The sequence below is a fragment of the Cryptotermes secundus genome, unplaced genomic scaffold (assembly GCF_002891405.2).
Source record: "Cryptotermes secundus unplaced genomic scaffold, Csec_1.0 scaffold1558, whole genome shotgun sequence".
Classification (NCBI taxonomy): domain Eukaryota; kingdom Metazoa; phylum Arthropoda; class Insecta; order Blattodea; family Kalotermitidae; genus Cryptotermes; species Cryptotermes secundus.
The window spans coordinates 299,127-319,765 of NW_019737427.1; the positions used below are offsets into that span (position 1 = coordinate 299,127).

The window sequence follows — 20,639 nt, forward strand, 5'->3', positions numbered from 1 at the left end:
GCAACATCTACATGGAGCATTTTGAGAAAGCACAAGCACAAACCGTCTCTGTGCTTCCAGTATATTGATGACATTTGTGGTCTGGCATCATGGCCTTGAGGAGTTACAGATTTTCATCAGCTACCTCAATATGTTAAGGCTCTCCATCCGGTTCAGTATGGAAATAGAGTCAGGCAAAGCGATTTTTTTTTATTCTGGATGTTCTAGTCATCAGGAAAGAGATGATACTGGCCACCAAAATCTGCCAAAACCCCACCAACATTGGCTGATATCTTAACTTCAGATCTAACCGTCTATTGCATGTGGAAAGAGGTTAATTTGTAGTCTGCACAATAGAGCTTCCACCATGTGCCAAGAATGATAAAGTCTGTATAATGAACTTAGTAGCCTGAGACGTGATCTTCAGCTCAGTGGTTATCTGTAAGGATTTATTGACATTAATTCCAAGGGTAGAAGTCATCCAAATGAAGAAAAGGCTCTGGGCTTTGTGTATATTTCATATGTGAAGGATGTTTCAGAGAAGTTCAAACATATAGAAAATCAATAAAATGATCTTCAGAACTAAATACACTCTTAGGAGTTCACTTATGGAATCCAGGCTGGAAAGATATTCACAGCAGATGGCACAGTGTGTCTGTAGCATTCCCTGTGAATGTGGTAGATACTACATTGGTGAAACAGGCAAACTTCTACTTGTGTGGCCATGTGAACATTGGCACAAACTCAAAGAGGGTCTTCTAGAAAAATCAAAATTAGCCCAACATGTCTATGAAAGGGGTCACATTGTAGGCTGAGATGAAGCTAAGATTTTGGAAATCGAAAGTAACAGCAGATATAGGAAATATAAGGAATCAGGCCACAGGGCATGCATAATCAATCCAATCAGCCAACCCAGTTTGGACATTCCTTCCATCTAAATTCCCCTTATCAGCAGTGAGGTTACCAATTAACAGAGAAGGCCAGTATAATGTTACAGATTCCTCATGGATTTCTGTAAGGTTTTAGCTCAAGAGTGTTCAGTATCTACCTGCACATGGCAATAGCAGAAGGCACAAGATGGTTTTACAAATTCTCCATTTAATCCCATGCATTGGTTTTCATGGAGTTGGTTTCTTGGCTAGGTTTTTGTTGCATAAAATTTTCACCTTCCTTACTGTGTTAGTTTCAGGTCTGTCCATACTTTATCACAAGTTTCATTCCATATTCTCCTGTTATCTCCCTTTGACAAAGGTTGGTCTCAGGTATTTGTATAACTGTAGTTATACTGACATGGCTTGTCCAGTGATTGAGGTTAGAAATATTGGTTTGAGAAACTGAAAACATGTTTACAACAGCAATACAAATTGTAGCCAAATTATAGTTGCACATAGCCAGTTTGAAAAAGTTCATTGCAGATTTCAGTTTCTTTCTCAGATGGGATGTGGTGGCTAAATGAGCTGAGGATGTGTTGTCATGGAAACAAACATAAAAACAGACACAGGAATGTAGTGAATAATTTAGTTGCTTGTGGGTGTTTTAATTTGTTTTTGAGTTTGTACATCACTGTTTGGATTCTTGGGCAGATCTTTGATATGTTGCAAAACCTTATTCATATTTTGGAAGCCTCTGAAAAGTTTTGGCACACATCCTAGTCACTCTTGCTTTAGAAATGCATAATCATTAGCTGGTTTATTATGGGTATGTTTAGCAGTACAATTATTGGCTATGAAACTGGTAGCTACTACATTCAAGGATCATGCAAAAAATTCTATGAAAGAATTGAGTAGTTAAATTGGTTGTTCTCAGCACATACACAAAGTTATTTTAGCTCTTCACCTTCCATCAAAATACTGTCATGGGTTAGTGACTAGTCACAGTTTGGACTGATAATTGAATTTTATTCTTAACTACAGATGAGTGCAACATGGCTATTATTCTTCCCAATCAAAAAGTAACTACAGCATATTCCAAGTCTTTCTGGTCCACTGTATCTTCATGTACTCACTTATTTGTTACTAGCTGTGCCCGGCCACGCCTTGCTGTGGCTCAGTCTGCCCGTTCTTCCCCAGTTTGATTTGAAATTACTCGATGCCTATGTTACCTATGTAACGTTGTTGTAGTCACGTGTCTCCTATTCAGTGCGACAAATAACTTCCATGCACGTCTCGGATTCAGCGAATAAGTTATTGAATGCTCACTTTTACACCAGCGAGTACAGTTATTATCATGTCCAGTATCACCGAAAACTCTTCGGAGCCGGACTATTATAACCTGGGTTTGGATGCAATAGAGGGCACTTTCACCCAGGGTTCCATTTCACGTGTTCTGTGCTCGTTGCCGCAGAAATGCATTATTTCTGCCATTTCAACAGTTTGTTTCCACGGTTATTCCTAGGCAACAATCTGTTGGTATTCGATGGACGACGTATAACACGTTACAGTATATTAATATTGAGTACAATTAATACTTTAACAACCAACCAACCTGTCACAGGTGTGACATCTATATAATGGGTATATAAAAACCGGCGCGTGTTCAAATACAACGTTGTGTCAAAATTTTGAAGCAATCGGTGAAGAACTTTCGGAGATCTTCGAGGATTAACAAACCAACATTTACATTTTTATTTATTTGTTATGATCTACAGTAGCGGTATATTTATAATGTTTCTGTGTTAGATACCTCTGCTATAGCCGTACAGTTGGTCAAGTGAATTGCTGGAGGCTTTGCCAGCAGAGTCGTACTTGGTTCTTGGCCTTGCAGGACCCATGACCATATTTTCCTGTCTCCCCACTCTTACTGAGTCATGAGGATACTACTGTTCTTGTCTGGGCTGTCAGGTGAGTAAATTGCTGCTGACCTTTGCTAACACAGTCATTCTTAGTCCTGAGCCTCGCAGGACTTATGAACATGTTTTTCTGTGTCATGAACTGATTGAGTTATGAGACCACTCTTCCTCTGGTCTGGTTGGTAAGTCGGTTAGGTAACTTGCTGCCAGCCTTTCTGAGTGCAATCGTTCCAGGTTCCAGGCCCCACAGGATCCATGTCAGGTGTCAGTGACTACACATGAGGTTTGGATTGGTAACTGAACTCATGACCGTTTTCGCTGATTCACACACACTGCAGTTCACTTGTACTGCAAATGCTAAGTATTCTATGTCTTCACTTGGTTGTACCACACAATGGCTATCAACACTGCAGACTCCTTTGCCTCCCGTGCCTTCGCCAGGGGGTGTCTGCCTCCGAACCTCAGCTAGGACTGTCTGGGACTGCCTCTGCACAGACTCAACAAAGAACACCACCTCCAATGATTCCTCTGTTGTTGTGGTCATGTGACTTGATTGACGTGGAAACATGTTTACAGAGCCATTCCATAGCAACAGATATCTTGTCTGGCTCCACAATTGAGTTGTGGCTTTGAGCATACATGTCACTATTTTTCTGCCTCACGACTCATGTGACTGTCCATCAACTAATGTAGTTGGTTGGGTAAATTGCTACTGATTTTCACAAGCACATTCATTCTTGTTTCTGAGCCCCATGGGACCCATAACCATAGTAGTGCTAGTATGTCCTCTACCAGTTTTTTGATGGTCTCTTTAAATTTGAATTGGATGGAATTTATCATGGTTTTCATCTCTTCCTGGCCAGCCTCGTTGGGTGCCCTCAATCTTCCTTGTTCGGTATTTATAGTGGACTCCATCTTTACCTCCCTCATTTCTGAATGACTTGCATCTTGGTTTTATATGTACTTGAATGATGTGTATTTCCCATATGGTGGCTATCACATGTTCCATATCCCCCATGCATAGCTATCAAGTCGTTTGAAAACCAAAAATGCACATTTTATTTCAGTCCAATTCTGACACTAGTTGTCATGGGTTACTGAGTAGACGCAGATTTTGGGTTGAAAGGTGAATTTACGGAATATTTATTACTCTTAACTGCAGATGATACAACACTTCTGTTAATCTAATCTAAAAATAACTACAACCATCCAAAATTTTTCTGGTCTGCTGTATCTTCATATACTCATTGCTTGGTTATAGCTTCCAATAATTGGGATTCTTTCTAATGTTTCCCTGCTTGATGGCTTCAGTGTGAGTCTCACTGGCACTCCATATACAGCCTTTTCATTAATCGACTCTTGTGTACATGTTTGCAGAAACATGTTTTAACAAGCCATTATGTAGCAATGGATGCCTCCGCTACATTTTAACTCTATTATTCTTGCTTTTAGGGTTCATGTCACAGTACTTTATGTTTAGTTTTGTATGTTAGTTAATGGATGACGTTCTGTAGATCACACTCTCAGAACAGAATACACAGTGTTTTTCCATTTCTGTCAGTTGCACCGTATTTTTCCTTGAACTACTGTTCCACTTCAGTGCCTCTTTTCTGCCATTTACTTCAGAAAACATTTACCAAACCCAGAAACCAACATAATAAATCACCTATCAGGCAAACACAACATTCTGTTATAAAACTCAGAATGTAAGTAACATGTGACTTCACCTTGTCAAATTGAATGATAGATGGTTGAAAAAGGATGAGAGGCAACTATTTATGGCACAGAAAGTGGTGGCTTTTGTGTATTTGTGCAGATCATAATATATTAATGTAAATTATATTTTCTTTCATACATATCCACACACAAATTAACACTTTGTTAATAATTACTATTTATTATTATTATATTTCTTTGAAATGAAATTTAGTGCTAGTAAATTTTTTTGGATCCACTTGTGCCAATGGTTCACCATCCCTGATATAGTGTTGATATCTTGTCTCTCAGCAGTCTCCTTTCTTTGGCGCCAGAATATTTCAAAGTGAAATCCACATCATGTAAAACCTGGATAAGGATATATTCTTTTCAAATTATTGCAGAAAAAATTTATTCACAATGAGATACAGTTTTTGTCCTGTATAATATTCATTAATCGAATGAAGAATATGTGAAAAAAGAATTCTTAGAATAAATTGGCCCCAGTACTGAAAACATTACAGTAAATAATGTGCCAGATATAAGTGAAAGTGAAAGCTGGAAGAGTAAGGTGGCTGGTACACCTGTTCAGAGCATATGATGTGTGCTCCACTGTGGAGAATGTATGTTTTCAGAACCAGTGAGTAAAATTTGGGTGGCCAGAGATGAACAAGACCTACAAATTCCTGGCATCTGTAGGTTGAAGGATATAGAATCCACTGGAGGAGCACTTTTCTTAAGATCTGCATTATGTTATAGTGTTATATCATTACATTCATATTAAAGCTGTTAATGAAGAAAGCAGTCTTCTGGGATTTGGCAACGTGTATATGTGGTGTTAACCGACGTTTCGGAGGAACGTATCGCCTCCATCTTCAGTGTAGAAGAAAAATATAAGAAATCTGCAAGCGAGGAGACTGCTTTTACCGGTTCTCATGGTCTCCTCGCTTGCAGATTTCTTATATTTTTCTTCTACACTGAAGATGGAGGCGATACGTTCCTCCGAAACGTCGGTTAACACCACATATACATGGTGCCAAATCCCAGAAGACTGCTTTCTTCATAGTCACCGCCGTGAAAGCCTCAAATCTTACAAAGCTGTTAATGTTGGTTTTCTTCTTCAGTGGTCTCTCTTTCTTTCAAATGGTGATTCTGACTTTTATGTTCTGATTTGTGTCGCTGCTTCCAGTCTGTACTCCAGAGCAGTGGTCTCAGCATGTGTTCCAAAGACCCCTAGCAGTCCATGAGGCCAGGCCAGGGAGTCTTCCTGTTGTAGGTTAGAAGGAAAACAATATTGTATTGAATACATTTAACCTGATTTCCTTATTTTGAATAATTGAAAGGAGGCTTATGAGATCACCTTGCTGTCTGTGTGTGTGTGTCCCCTCCCTAAACAACTTTTGAATACCTGAACCAATCTTTATGAAACTTGATATGTATATCATGGCACCAGAGCCTGTCTCAATGGCATGATTCATAAATTCCTTCCATTGCCAATACCAACATTACAGCCATTGAAATTTCTGAGGTAGGACCTTAATATTGCTTTAATGCCTGTACCAGTCTTCATGAAACTTAGTGTGTATATCATGCCATATGAAAACATCTCAATGGCATACATCATAAATCCTTTCCATCAATAATACCAACATTGAAACCTTTCAAGATCCTGAAACAGAGCCTAAATTCTGTCATGTGTATTAGTGACTTGTAGATGGGGTTTGGATTGGTGAATCAGTTTATTGGATACTCACTAGTCGTAACTACAATTAATTATAACACTCAAGATTACTCTAAATATAGCACACAAAATAACATCTTCAATGTCTGTTAACACTTCAGCTATTCAACTGCCTTCTGAATTCACTTTATCCAAACTCTCAACTCAGCTCTCCTGGACTCCCTCTGACTAAATTTTCTAATCTCACAGAATGTCATGATTTATGTGACTTGGATTGGTGACTCGATTTATTGATCACTTTTAACACACGACTAGTTATTACACTTTACATTTTACTGTTATGCACACTAGTGTTCTCAGTCTGTTGATCTCAATTAGTTGTTTCCTGGTAACAGATCCTACAGATGGAGATTATTCATCTTCTACGTCACATTGTTACTGTCTGGTGAATATCCCGCAACTGATGTCTTGTCAACCGTGAACTCAACTCTTCTCATCTCTCTACAGCCTCCCTTCAAGAGCTTGACTCAACTGCCAACCCTCAATGGAACTCTCTCATTCACCAACCAACCAACCAACCAACCAACCACTTCACTTCACTTCACTCAACTGAACTTCACAGTCTTCACAGGCCGACTTCTAATTCTTCTTCAACTTTAGACCTCTCGTGGCTATGTTGTACCGACAACTAACTTTGAACTGAACTGTGCTGAATCTTATATCCTCTTGGCACGGACCATGCACAGAAAACACAGCACTGTACTGTTGCATGGCATAGACCACATATAAAACATGTTCCTGTATTGTTGCATGTTGGAACGTGTTTACCGAGCCATTGCCTAGAAATGGGCTGCATAAACCTGTTTTTCTCGTTGTGTTCTTGCATTACTTAGCAATGGCTGTTTCTGTGGCTCAGCAGTTTTTGCATGGAGTAATTATGCCACATTATTGCCAGAATGCGCCAACCAATCCTCATGAAACTTTGTATGTATATCATGCCACCTGAGGCCATCTCAGTGGCATGCTTAAGTACCAGCACTACAGCCCATCAAATTCTTGAGGTAATTACTTCAGTTCCTGAACCTATCATCATGAAATTCCATATGTATGTGCCATGCTATCTGAGGTAATCTTAACGGCATACATCATAAATCCTTCCCATTAGTAATACCAACACTGCAGTCTCTCCGGTTTTTGAGGCAATAACGTAAATATTATCTGAATGCCTGAACCACTCTTCATGAAATTTTGGATGTATATCATGCCATCTGAAGCCATCACAACAGAGGACTTCATAAATCTCATACCAACGTTGCAGCCCTTCCAATTTTATTGTCTTATTGACTGCATTATGCATACTAAAGTTTCCTTCCCACTTGTTGTTTCAGATATCAAATTACAGTGAAAGGAAAGGGAGTGATTAGTTCTTCCCAGAACTTCTTGTTAATATTTTAGAAAATCTGTTGTATGGAATAATAATAAAAAATATCATGGACTTGAAATTGCATACAGGAATCTGTGCTAGTTACATAGTGGTGATTGAGCCACTTTTGTCATGAAATGATTTATCCTCCTTCCCTCTTCTCCTCCTCTTCTACTCCTTCCATTGGAAGGCCACTACCTACACAAATACAGGATAAACCCAGACAGACATCCATGCCTTGGTGGGGTTTTGACCCATAATCCTAGTGTTCGAACAGGTGAAGCCATTTCATGCCTTAGATCATGCAGCCACAATGATCGGCCATTAAACTATTAAGTAAGAAAATAAATCTTAAAAGCTATTAATCATTTTGTAAACATGATATAAGCATTGAAACATAACTTACTTGACTGTGCAGTGTGTTGCTTGTGGGTCCCTGGGGAGGGTTCAGTGGTCCTTGTGTGTGTGCATTGTGTTGTTAGGGTATCCACAGACATGGAAAGTTTTAGATCTGCTATTTTAGAATATCCTAGTCAAGTCAGTGTGTGTATAGAATGGTACCCTTCTAATTGGGTGGAAGAATGTACAATTTATGTGTTACATTTTGTCACATATTACTCTGTGTTGTTAATGATGTTCATTCTTTGCTGTGGATATAATCCTTCTTTTCTTCCTGATGGATGTGCATCTTGAAATTTTCCTGGTTCTATCACCAAAGAAAGGAGCCATATTATTTTCTGAACCATGAAAGCAAATTTAGCTTAATCTTAAATGATTTTAAAGCCGTTTCAAGAAGAGCTGAACTGAAGCAGAAAGTAGCAACTGACAAGTGGTTGGTGGTGAGAGTCCACTGCTAAAAAGATAGTGCAGTGGGTATTTCAGATTTTCCCCCAATCAGCCAACACATGCAACATGGAAGTTAAAGTTTAATATTTGTTCCAGACCTTCATATAAGCAACTGATGAATTTCAAATATTGGGCAGGCTTATATCTCATACTGTTGTCAACTGTATGTGTGATTAGACAGGGTTTAGAATGGAGATTGGCTTTATTGATCTCCACACTTCACAAATCAATAGAGCACATGCTAAGTCTTTTCGAGCCTGCAATGTCTTCACTAGTAGTTGCCTGGTGATGGCTCCTACAGTGGCTATTCCTCTGCTTCTGTGCTGAAGTCCTCTCTGAATGGCAGCTTCATTGCAAGTGAGGTTGGTCTTCACTTCATACTGCTTATAACTACTCGGCATGGACCGCCATAGACAGTGCCTCTTGTTGTGTGTGAACTCGTTGCCATGGGAACCTGTTTGTTTCATGGTCGCTACCTAATAACAAGTCTATATGCTACACTATAATCACAGTGTACAGAACAATAAAAATGGATTTTGTGTTCCTGAATGTCTTAAATGTTATCATTGGAATTTTGGGTTAAATGAAGAATATTCAGACAGGCTGTTCACTCAGAAATTATAGTAACACTATAATTCCTCTCCACTTAAAAAATTAAATTTATTATAGATTCTATTAGCAAGTGTGGTTGGCATTGCCTGGACATGATGCACTCATGCAAAACAAAAATTCAGTTCAATTCAATTCAGTTCTTTATTATTAATGTGCCGAGTCAACAGCCGCAAGGCCAATTACAGACACAGCACAGTGCAGATGAATGAATTACATTATAGACAAACTTATTAAAAGTCAAATACAAATTACAGGTAAGTACTTGGAAGAAATAATAATGAATAAAAGTAAAAGTAAACAAACAAATAACTGATAATTATAACAGTAATAATCATTTCATTATCATTAAACTAAGTGTTATTATGAATTGATGAATGAAACATAAATATTTAATTAAGAAATGAATAGTATAGATTTTCAGAAGATAATAATAATATACGTAATTCATTTTGTTTTACTGGACATGCAAATAATAAAAATACTAACAGTTATACTATATTTAAAATTTGTTTGGGTAGAACATTCCTGGCTCCGAATACGTCAACCTCCCTGCAGACAACATTAGCAGCTGCTGCGCATCTAGCAGAGGGACAATTTTTAAATAAGGAGCAAACATTGAACAATGCAAAATCTCTGATATACCGAGCAGGAACTCGGAGACCAACAATTTCCAGGGCAGAAGGGCAGAATTTAGAGCCAAAATAAACTTGAATAAGAAAGAGAGCATCAAGGCGATGTCTCCTAGTACATAAAGTATGTAATTTTAACTCCTCAAGAGCAAGAGAATAATTGTAATGCACTAGAGTAAAGAAGCGTTTAAAACAAAGGGCCACAAACCTCTGCTGGATGCATTCCAGCTTGTTGGCATCAGTTGACGTAATCGAATTCTAGACTACAGACGCCTATTCAAGCTTAGACCTAACTAACGTAGTGTACAATCTGAACATACAGTCTAGCGAAGAGAAATTGAAGGTAATGTTACGAACTAGACCCAATAGTTTCGCACATTGAGAGAAAATGTAATTGACCTGGTCATGGAAATATAGCTTAGCATCAATAAACACTCCCAGGTCTTTTACAGAATCGGTCCGGGCTATTGACGTTTGAAAAAGTTTATAATCGTAGATAAGTAAGTTGGTTTTCCTGGAGAAGGATATAACTTCAGTTTTACTGATGTTGAGTTTCATACAGTTAGCAATGCACCAACCTTGTATAGAGTTAACATCAGACTGAAGTAGATAGCAGTCATGAGGGGAACTAATGGCTCGGTAAATTTTGACATCATCAGCAAAAAGCAGACACTTAGAATGGGCAACTGCATCACACATGTCATTAATAAACATATTGAAGAGAAGGGGTCCCAAGACAGATCCCTGAGGTACACCGGAGAGAACTTCAAAAGGCGAGGAAAGAACACCAGAAACACGGACCTGGGAATGTTAACAAACATAGCAATGGCAGAAGATGCTTTAGGTTGTTCCCTGTTTCCTAGTAACAGCAGAGTATAATTTGAGCTTTCTCCAATATTGTAGTAATGATCCCATTTGTGTCATGATTCCATTGCCTTTTTTAAAGGGGTAGTAATGGGAAAGTTGGCTTGGACTCAATTCCATGTTCACTTTCACATGTTTAAAACCACCACAGAGAGTTTCTCTACCATCATGAAAAAGCTGAAATGGGTACAAGGGTGTGGAAATGGGTAAAGAGCAACAAACACACACCTTGATGTGATATGTAGGGATCACAATATACATATTTATTTATCAAAGAAGTACATTTTACAGAATGTGAAGTGCAATTTAAAAGAAATATGTTTTTTTTTATTGATCAGTAATTATAATGAACTATCTTGACTGAAAATCAGAAATTTGTAAATATCTACAAAGCGATAATCTACTACCATCATCATTACTGATTCTAGAAGGCCTGCTACTGACAGATCAAGGATGACAAATGCAAAATTGAACATCATAAAATGTCTGCTAAATATGCTAGTGCTGTAACTTCTAATGACTGAAGTCTTGTCCTTTTAGTTGGAAATTAAAAGTTCTAAGAAATATGTACGTGTCTGTTAATAATAGTGACAATTATGGTAGCATCGTTCTCCTCCTTGTCTGTATCAGACAGTGGTGGAAAATGGTGTTCATAATTACAGGGGAACTTAATTTTGTTGTCAGTGTACGTGGCTATGATTGGGTGTTCCAAATATTGTTGTAGAAACAGAACTTTTGGTGTTCTGGATTATGAGATAGTAGTCGCCTCTGTGGTCTAGTGGTCAGAGTTCCTGGCTACAGATCCAGGGGTTCTGGGTTCGATTCCCAGCGCTATCAGATTTTCTGAGAATTAGTGGGTCTGGAACAGGGTCCACTCAGCCTCATGAGGATAATTGAGGAGCCATTTTAAGGAAATAGCGGCTCTGGTCTAGAAAACCGGGATTAACGGCCATGGGGATCCGTTGCACTGACCACGTGACACCCTCTATCCGCAAAAGTTGGCATTAACTTCGCTGACAACTGGCAGTCGCTCGGTCTGTATAGTTCGCTTGTGGATTACAGGCCACAGAGTTTGTTTTTAGTCATATCTTGCAGTCTTTTGGAACTTGTAGTCATGGTTATTAATACAGGTTCCTCTTAAATATTTAAGCGGAACCTACTGCCTCCATCTTCAGGATAGAAGATGGAAGCAGCATATTTCTCTAGCACATGGTAACTATCTGCCAGCCTACATCGTGTCAACCTAGGAGACTGAACTTCACATTTTCATTTGATTTTAGCATCTGTCTCATAGGAAACTAATTAGAATCACACTCTTGGATGCATTTGAAGAATTTCTTTTAGTTTGGGTGTCAGCTGTGGATACTGTAGTTCATATGACTTAAATAATGAATATGTTGTACTCTTATATATCACCCTATTTCCATTGCTGTGGAAGAAGTGTTGATGTCTGGATAATTTTGTTACAGTTACAGGAAACTATAATCTCAGTACTTTGTGCTATGAATGAGGAAAATATGATGAAAATGATATGACCTTCATTATGATGATCCAGATCCTTGTTTTGGACTGATGGTAAATGTAGCGACAAATACATTGATGATGGTGACCAGGAAGACACCCATAACAACATAATTGTTGAGTCTGTTGGCCTGGTATTGCTTTGCATCACCAGCCATATCAAACCGTCCTTTGAATATGAGGCACACCCCGACTGCCACCTGCAGATATATACATATGTATATTTGAATTAAGTATATGGCAGAACAGCCAACAACTTTGCGCATAAAATTACTTTTTATTTGAAAATAAAGTACTAAAATTTATGCTCACATAGTAACAAGTACAGTGAAACCTTCATTTAAGGTTTGTCTTAGGAACAACTGATTCAAATGATAACTGAAGATGATGTTAAATTTAGGAAATTCAACTTGGGAACACTGAAATTGATTGTTAAATAAAACAGAACCTTAGAGGAACATTAAATAGGGTTGCCACTGTACTGAAGTGTACGTATGTACTGTCAAAAGTACAATTTTCCCACATTGAAACATCTATAAATTTACTTGGACATCTCCCAATGGGAAGACACAATCAAATTGACCATATTTTGATAGATAGGAGGTGGCATAAAAGTATGTTTGGTGTCTGATCATTCAGGGCAGCAGATTATGATACTGACCACTACCTGGCGGTGGCAAAGGTTAGGGAAGGACTGGCAGTGAGTAAACAACGCATAGAGTTCATATGGTGAGGTTCAATCTAAAAAAAATTAAACAAGGTAGAGGATAAAGATCAGTATCGTGTTGAAATCTCAAATAGGTTCTCGACTTTGGAAAACTTGGAAACTGAGATGGATGTTAATAAAGCTTGGGAAACAATTAGAGAGAATATAAAAATTTCTGCCAAGGAGAATCTGTGTTATTACGAACTGAAGAAACATAACCAATGGTTACAGGATCCAAGCTAAATAAATGGGGATAATCTGAACAATATAACATGTGAAACCAGCAGGCATTTCAGGAATAAAAGAGGGACTATCTGAAAGACAAAATTGATGCGCTTTCAATGAGCAGTAAGAACAAGAATATGGAGGAATGAATGACTTTAACAGAGGTTACCAACCTAGCAGTAACTTAGTGAAGAATGAAAATGGTGATCTGCTTGCAGTTTCCCACAACATTTTGAATGGGTGGAGGAACTATGAGTACTTCTCTCAGTTATTGAATGTATATAGGGTCAGTGATGTTAGGTAGATAGAAATACATACAGCTGAGCCATAATTACTTGAGGCTGAAAGTGCTATTGCAAAATTGAAAAGGTATGCATTGCCAGATAGTGATCAAATTCTGGCAGGACTTATTCAATCAGGAGGCGAAATATTACGGTCTAAGATCCATAAGCTAAATACTTCTATTTGGCATAAGGAAACGTTTTCTGATCAGTGGAAGGAGTCTATTATTCTACCAGTTCACAAGAAGGGTGAAAAAACTGACTGTAGTAATTTATCAGGGGATATCACTGCTATCAACTTCATACAACATTTTATCCAATATTCTCTCAAGGTTAAGTCCATATATAGATGAAATTACTGGGGATCATCAGTGTGGGTTTTGACATAACAGATCAACTCCTGATCAGATCTTTGCATTTGTCAGCTACTGGAGAAAGAATGGGAGTACAATGAGACGGTACATTAGCTATTCATAGACTTATAGAAAGCCTACGATTCAGTTAGGAGGGAAGTATTGCAGAATATTCTGATAAATTTTGGGATACCCATGAAACTACTCGTAGTTAGGTTGATTAAAATGTGTTTAAATGGAACATATAGTAAAGTCCGTGTAGATAAATATTTGTCTGATAAGTTTCCTATCTAGAATGGTCTAAAACAAGGAGATGCTTTATTGCCACTCCTTTTCAACTTTGCTTTAGAATATGCCATTAAGAAGGTCCAGGAAAACCAGGTGGGACTGAAATTAAATGGGACACATCAGCTGTTGTCCTATGCCGATGATGTGAATCTACTGGGTGCTAATGTATATACCATAAAGAAAAACACACAAACTTTAATTGACGCAAGTAAGGAGGTCGGTCTAGAAGTAAACACAGAGAAAACTAAGTATATGTTGCTGTATCATCACCAAAATGCAGGGCAAAATCATAACATAAAGATAGGAAACAGATGTTTTGAAAATGTGGCACAGTTCAGATATTTAGGAATGACAATAACAAATGATAACCTGATTCAAGAGGAAATTAAGAGGCGATTGAACTCGGGTAATGCTTGCTACCATTCAGTCCAGAACCTTCTGTCTTCTTGTCTGCTGTCGAAATGCATAGAAATTAGAATATACAAAACTATAATTTTGCCTGTGGTTTTGTATGGGTGTGAAACTTGGTCTCTGACATTATGGGAGGAACACAGACTGAGGGTGATTGAGAACAGGGTGTTGAGGATATTTGGACTGAAGAGAGATGAAGATACAGGATGTCATAGAAAACTGCATAATGAGGAGCATCATAACTTATACTCTTCTTCAAGTATAATTAGAATTACCAAGTCAAGGAGGATGAGATGGGCAGGGCATGTAGCATGAATGGGGAAGAAGAGCAATGGCTATAGCAAATTGGTGGGAAAGCCAGAAGGAAAGAGACCACTGGGAAGACCAAGGCACACATGGGTGGACAATATTAAAATGGATCTTAGAGAGATATGATGGGATGTGATGGATTGGATAGATCTGGCTCAGGATAGGGATCAGTGGAGGGCTGTTGTGAACACGGTAATGAACCTTCAGGTTCCATACAATTTTGGGAAATTCCTGAGTAGCTGCACAATTGGCAGCTTCTCAAGAGTGGTCAAAAAGGGCTCAGCTCCATGAGTGTGACGGAGTGAGTTTTTGTGAAAATGAAGTATGCAATTAAAATGAAAGGAAGTTGCATTCACAGAACAATTTTTTGTTAATGAGAAATCGGTAATATGACTATTATTTTTACTTATTCAAACCACACTTCCCATTGAGGTAGGCTGGCATTTTTCTGGAAGGGGGATGCAAATGAAACTCTTAAATGTTCCTTTGTACACTTATGCCTTCCATCATTCTCTTGCATCACCTATACCATTTTGTAATCATTAATTTATTCTTCCTCACCGGTTCCCTTTGCATGCAGAACGCCTACCATATCATCCTCATATCCCATGTCTTATCATCATACTGGTTTTTTTGTGTCTGTGTTTAATGCAAGAGTTTTAGTATTCTTCCTCTTCTAGTGTTATTTATTTTTTTTTGTGTTTAAGGTCCCCTGGAGTCAAAGAACTTCTGCTTCACCACCAGGGATATTTCCTATCTCCATTTTGCTTTCCCACGGTTTCAGCATGCATTACAATATGTGTCAATATGGTAACTTGAGGGGTGAAGGTAGAGGTGACCTTTTTCACGGCCCTTAAACGGAAGCCCAGGTGCAGGGCTTGGATCATAAGTCATGTAAAGCAACGTTGTGCCCCGTTTTGGGTATAGCTGGCATAGACACTCCCTAGGTCGTATGACTGGCTGTTTGGCTACACCATTCAGACGTGTTATCGCTATCTGTCAGCTGTGACATAATCAACGCCAAGTCCTGTGAGGTCGTGTAAGCCTATGTGTGTATGTAAATATGCATATATACGTTTGCAGGGCATAGAGTGGGGAGTCATGGGTGATTATTTCCCTGGTAAGGGCATATAAGCCCAGCTTGATAATAGTGTAGGACTTGTCGTTAGGTTTAGAATTGCCAGGGGTATTATAGAAGGTTAAATCGTCAGATATATTCATATCAGGTGGTGGTGGGAGTCCTCACACTGGCACAGACTGGGAAATTAAGTGTCTGTCTTCTCTTTCTTTTCCTCTCCCCACTGACAGACTGATGTTGATAGCTCTGAAGGGGGAACCTTTTCATCATGGCTTCTACGAGCCCTTCAGGGCCGTTATAACGTAAATAACATTCAACCGTTAAACAGTCTTTGAAAGCAGTTGTTAAAATATCATCTCCACAATTTGTAGCATTTAAACTCCAAGACCCAAATAAATCCATGCATGACAATCCATTTTATAACTGGAAAGCCCTTGGTGACATTGCCGGAAACATTAGAAATGCAACTGCAATGTAGAAATGGACAATTTTGGTTGAAGCGTTTAATGAGAAGCACGCAGTAGCCCTCCTTAGGGCCATACTCACTGGCTGTCATCTCATACATTTCGAGAGGCACACATCCCTCAGTTCATGCCTGGTAGTTCTAGTAGCTGACTTCCCGGACGGCATGTCAGATGAGAATAGTCAAGCAAATAGGTTGATCGAGAAGAGGGATGGAAGCCACTCCCTCTTCAAACTGTATTTTATCCTTTGAATTCCATCCTGTCCAGCTCAGTAATTGTTGAGTATAAGATGGCATCCATTTGACTGCACACTAAAATCCTATGCAGTGCTTTCGGTGCCATTTTTGACACACCCAACAACGGTGTGCTGTGGGCCTAGTCTGGCAACTGCAGTTTGCCTGGGCATGGCGAATCACTGTGTGCCAGTCCTCTGAACTGTATGAATTTGTCTCGAGCACATGCGTCGGAGACAGGAATTGTCCCATGCACCAGGACGAAAGGACATTCAAGTCAAGGAAGGTATTTCCTTTCTGGACTCCCGGGAAATGTTCCTCAAAGTAATCGAAGACCAGGATCCAGTCTTGTGCATTAAAGCTTCACCACCCACGAAGGTCTTATGTCATCACGGACCAAAGCTGACCTCCCTCCAGACCAAACATGAGCCCTATACAGGCCCAGACCGAGCAGCAATACCTTACCAGACTGAGGTATCCACCCAAAGTCACTATCTCCTCAACTTTATTGTGCCTGGTACAAATATGCTTTGTATCTGACACTGGTGCACAGTGCCCGAAGCACACAGAAATCCCCACACAGAGATATCTCTCCTTGGTTCTGGCCTCCTTTCTGTTTCATGGCCCAAACCATCTGGCCTTGTAACCATGCCGAACCATAGCGAGTCTTATTTCCACACATCACATTCTCTGGCACACTGAAATTAAAGAACAAAGGGTGATCATAAAGATCCCCTCTTAAGGCGCAGTAGTATATGAATGTGTGTTTTCTTCTTATCAATCTTAATTAAGCTGATATAGTGGAACCTTAACGATTTCTAGACACGCCCTAGCACAACATATTGACCTTATCATCATTATCTTCAGGAAACACTCCAGCCTTTGTTACTAAATTTTTATGGTTAAGCGGCCCACCATTATGGCAACCTCGATGGTGATATGGTGGAGATACTGCTGTCTTTGTTTACTGCATCTTTTATGCTTCAGACAACATCGAACCCCCTCTAAAATTCACTTCCGTCCGTTTCTACCTATTCACTCTTTCATGTATATTTTGCAACATTTATCTCCCACCTGCAGGTCTGGCATCTCCTGACAAGCTGAGTGGTGTAATTTCTTAGTTACTTCCACCATATATTCTTAGGGGCGATTTCGAAACCTGGTAATCAGTGGGGATTAATCCTTAGGGAAGATAGAGGCAAACAGTTTCTGATGCATATGCAATGCAAAGTTTGGTTTATTTCTGTGAAATGGACAAGGGAGCTCGTCTGCCATTGACCTTGCCTACTGTAGTCTGGGACTAATAGTCCATCTTTAGTAACTTGTCCTTGTATACTTGCACGACAATGGCCATTAGCCAGCAAATCTGCACATTGCCACAACATTCCCACTCAAATCCTGACACCAGAATTGGATCTCAGATGAGCTGACTTGGTAGCTTTCTGTCAGTCAGTGAGTTCTGAAAGACCAGTAATTTCATTCTACCTACTCCATTGTGTAGCATTTCACTAGAACTCTGCGCTTTGCTGCTTCTGTTCATTCCACGGTATTCCACTTGGACTCGTCGCCTACTCGTCCTTTGGTGGCCAGGTGAATGTCGCAACGCAATTGTACCCAGAAGCATGCTGTTTTGTTCTGTAATGCCTACCCTACACTGGAGAATTTGACTGTCTTTTAGACCCAAGGCGGAAAGTGTTATGTATGAAGCCAAGTGCATATCATGGTAGGCCTCTTATTTCTAATCTTTCTCGGTCTAGCCTTTCAGATGTTGTCTAGAAGAAAGAAGAGCACATTTAAGATACGTGCAATGTCATATCCATATGGGGCACATCAATTGGCTGTTTTAAATTTAGCTTTAGTTCCAAAAATTACAATCCTTTTAAAAATTTGAGATACTACATACAACAAAAGCACTGCCTCTGGAAATTGGATCTCAGATTGCAGAGCCCTATAACTCAGACTTTCATGTGGATAAACTTCTTATAGCATTACATAGCTGTCACAGAACGTTTCCGGGCCCTGACGACATTCTTAATCAAATGCTCTCACCTTGTAGCTACATGAGATGAGTTTCTGCTGTCTATTCACAACTGTGCATGGTCAGAGAACTCTGTTGCAGCTGTCTGGAGAGTAGCAACAGTTGTCCCTATTCCAAAAGAAGGGAAGGACCACATTCTTTCAACTAGTTATAGACACATAATTCTGGTGAGATAAGTTTTGCTAGACCATGGAGCGTGTGGTAAATCATAGACTTATCTGGCTCATGAAGAATATTCGAATGTTTGGTATGGGTTTTGGCATGCAGATACACCCTTGACCACGTAGTTAACCTCTAACACCACTTCCAGAATTGTTTCCTCATGCACAAGTATGTTGTCGCAATCTTGTTCGACTTGGAGAAGGTGCATAATACATAGTGGTGATTCGGTGTCCTCATGACAGTTCATCGATTAAATTTCTATGTCTGGCTACCACTGTTTCTTCCAAGCTAGTTTTCTACAGTTTGCTTCCATATTTGTCTTGGTAACGTCTTCTCTGCTCTTTGTCCCCCATCAAAATGGATACCACATGGACTGGATTTAAGCTTGACCCTGTTTGCAATAACCATTAATTGGACAATTAACACGGTTGGTCCACCTGTTTCAACGTCACTGTAAGTTGGTAACTTTGCCATTTATTACATTCCCCAAAACGTAGTTACCACAGAACGCAGACTACAGGCCGTAAAAAATACCATATCCCATTGGGCTCTGCAAAACAGACTTCCCTTCTCAGTAAAGACCAAGTATGTACACTCCACATGATTGTGGGGCTCTCATCTTCTGCCTGTTCCTTAACAAGAGCGCTCCACCATTTGTTCCATCTGCAATGTTTCTTGGCCTTGGTTTTGACAGAAAATTCATGGGAACCTCACTCCAGATGGCTCTCCATTGCGTGCCAATGGTCACTCAATATTTCAGAACGTTTAAATGCAGGTCATTGGGGACAAAAACTGGAATATTCTTCGACATTATTGTGCCTAAATTTGCTCTGTGACAGACCATCGCAGCTTCATATATGACTACCATGAAGTCCTGTCCACAGTACGGAGATCCTTCTTGCCACTGGTGCCTTTCATACGAGCCGGATTGAGAATGTATGTTGAATGCGGAGAACCGCGTCTTTTACTGCCAAGGAATCCTCCTATATTCTTATATGACAAGATTGGCACCTTAGCTCAATCATCTATAATGCGGCGTATCTCTTCATCCAACCTACAGCAAGAGGTGTATGTTATATAGGCTCCACGACCTGTGAGCCTGCATTTCAAGAACTTCCCTCAGCCCCATATTTCACACTTGCAGTATGTTGTACCCATTAGATTCTCCCCTCTTGTAGCCTGGTATATCATAGGCATACCTGCGACCTTATACTCTTTAGATACTTAACAGGCAAAATATTTACCTTTCGTAACATGAATTTTTCCAAATTCCTGTCTGCCTACATGATCTGTATAGCAATTTACACTCACAGGTTTTTATTTCATGGTTAAATTGGTTGTGCCTTCACCAACGAAAGCCGAGTATTTCTTATCAGGCCTTGTTGAGTTTCTTCTTGCCACCCAAAGAGTATCTCTTGTCTTGAGGTCTGCCCCCTTATCCTGTCGTCAAATGCACTGGTGGCTTCCTTACTAGTTAAGTGTACGAGTAATTCAATGTGATAGCAATGAGCCACATGGCCAATGGCGTTGACAATCTATGGCAGGGATTCCCCGACAAGCTGCGTTCTTCTTTTCAGTTGAGAATGAAATGCTGTTTCCAGGAGGTGGTCACTGTATCGATTCTCAAGTCTCTCAACAACTTCTTCATACGTCACTCCAGTAGGGAGGGATGCCATGTAGAATGTGAACAGCCAGCTCATTAAAGGCGCCAATTGGGTATGTGGCTTTCTCTCTGGGCGTCCGGTAGTTGTGCTCCACCAAGGTCTCGACCCATTGTCGGAACACGGCCCATGATGTCGATCCTTCGAGCTATGCTACGCCACTTCATGTTCCCCCTGCAAGATCCAAGCTCAGCTTGGGCTTCAACTATTGCTAGCTGCGTTTTGAACTTGCATCATGAACTTTTTACGAGGGTCTTTGTTGCTTGTGCATGGAATCGATTTTCTGGGACCCTGAGGCAAGCTCCTCATGAAGGCACTTCATGAGGGACCTTGTTATTGCTTGTCAGCCCAGGTGCATTCCTTCACTCTTTGCTTTGAGTTCCTTATGTAGG

At 39.7% G+C, this 20,639-nt stretch overlaps 1 protein-coding gene across 1 annotated transcript in view; it reads right to left on the bottom strand.

Moving 5' to 3' along the window:
• Positions 1–11,523: 11,523 nt before the first annotated feature.
• Positions 11,524–20,639, bottom strand: part of LOC111870445 (ninjurin-2) — a 29,586-nt gene continuing 20,470 nt past the window's right edge. Inside the window, exon 4 of the mRNA XM_023862748.2 lies at positions 11,524–12,238. Coding sequence (XP_023718516.1) covers positions 12,059–12,238 — 180 coding nt within the window. The 3' untranslated portion in view covers positions 11,524–12,058. The remainder of the gene's footprint in view (positions 12,239–20,639) is intronic.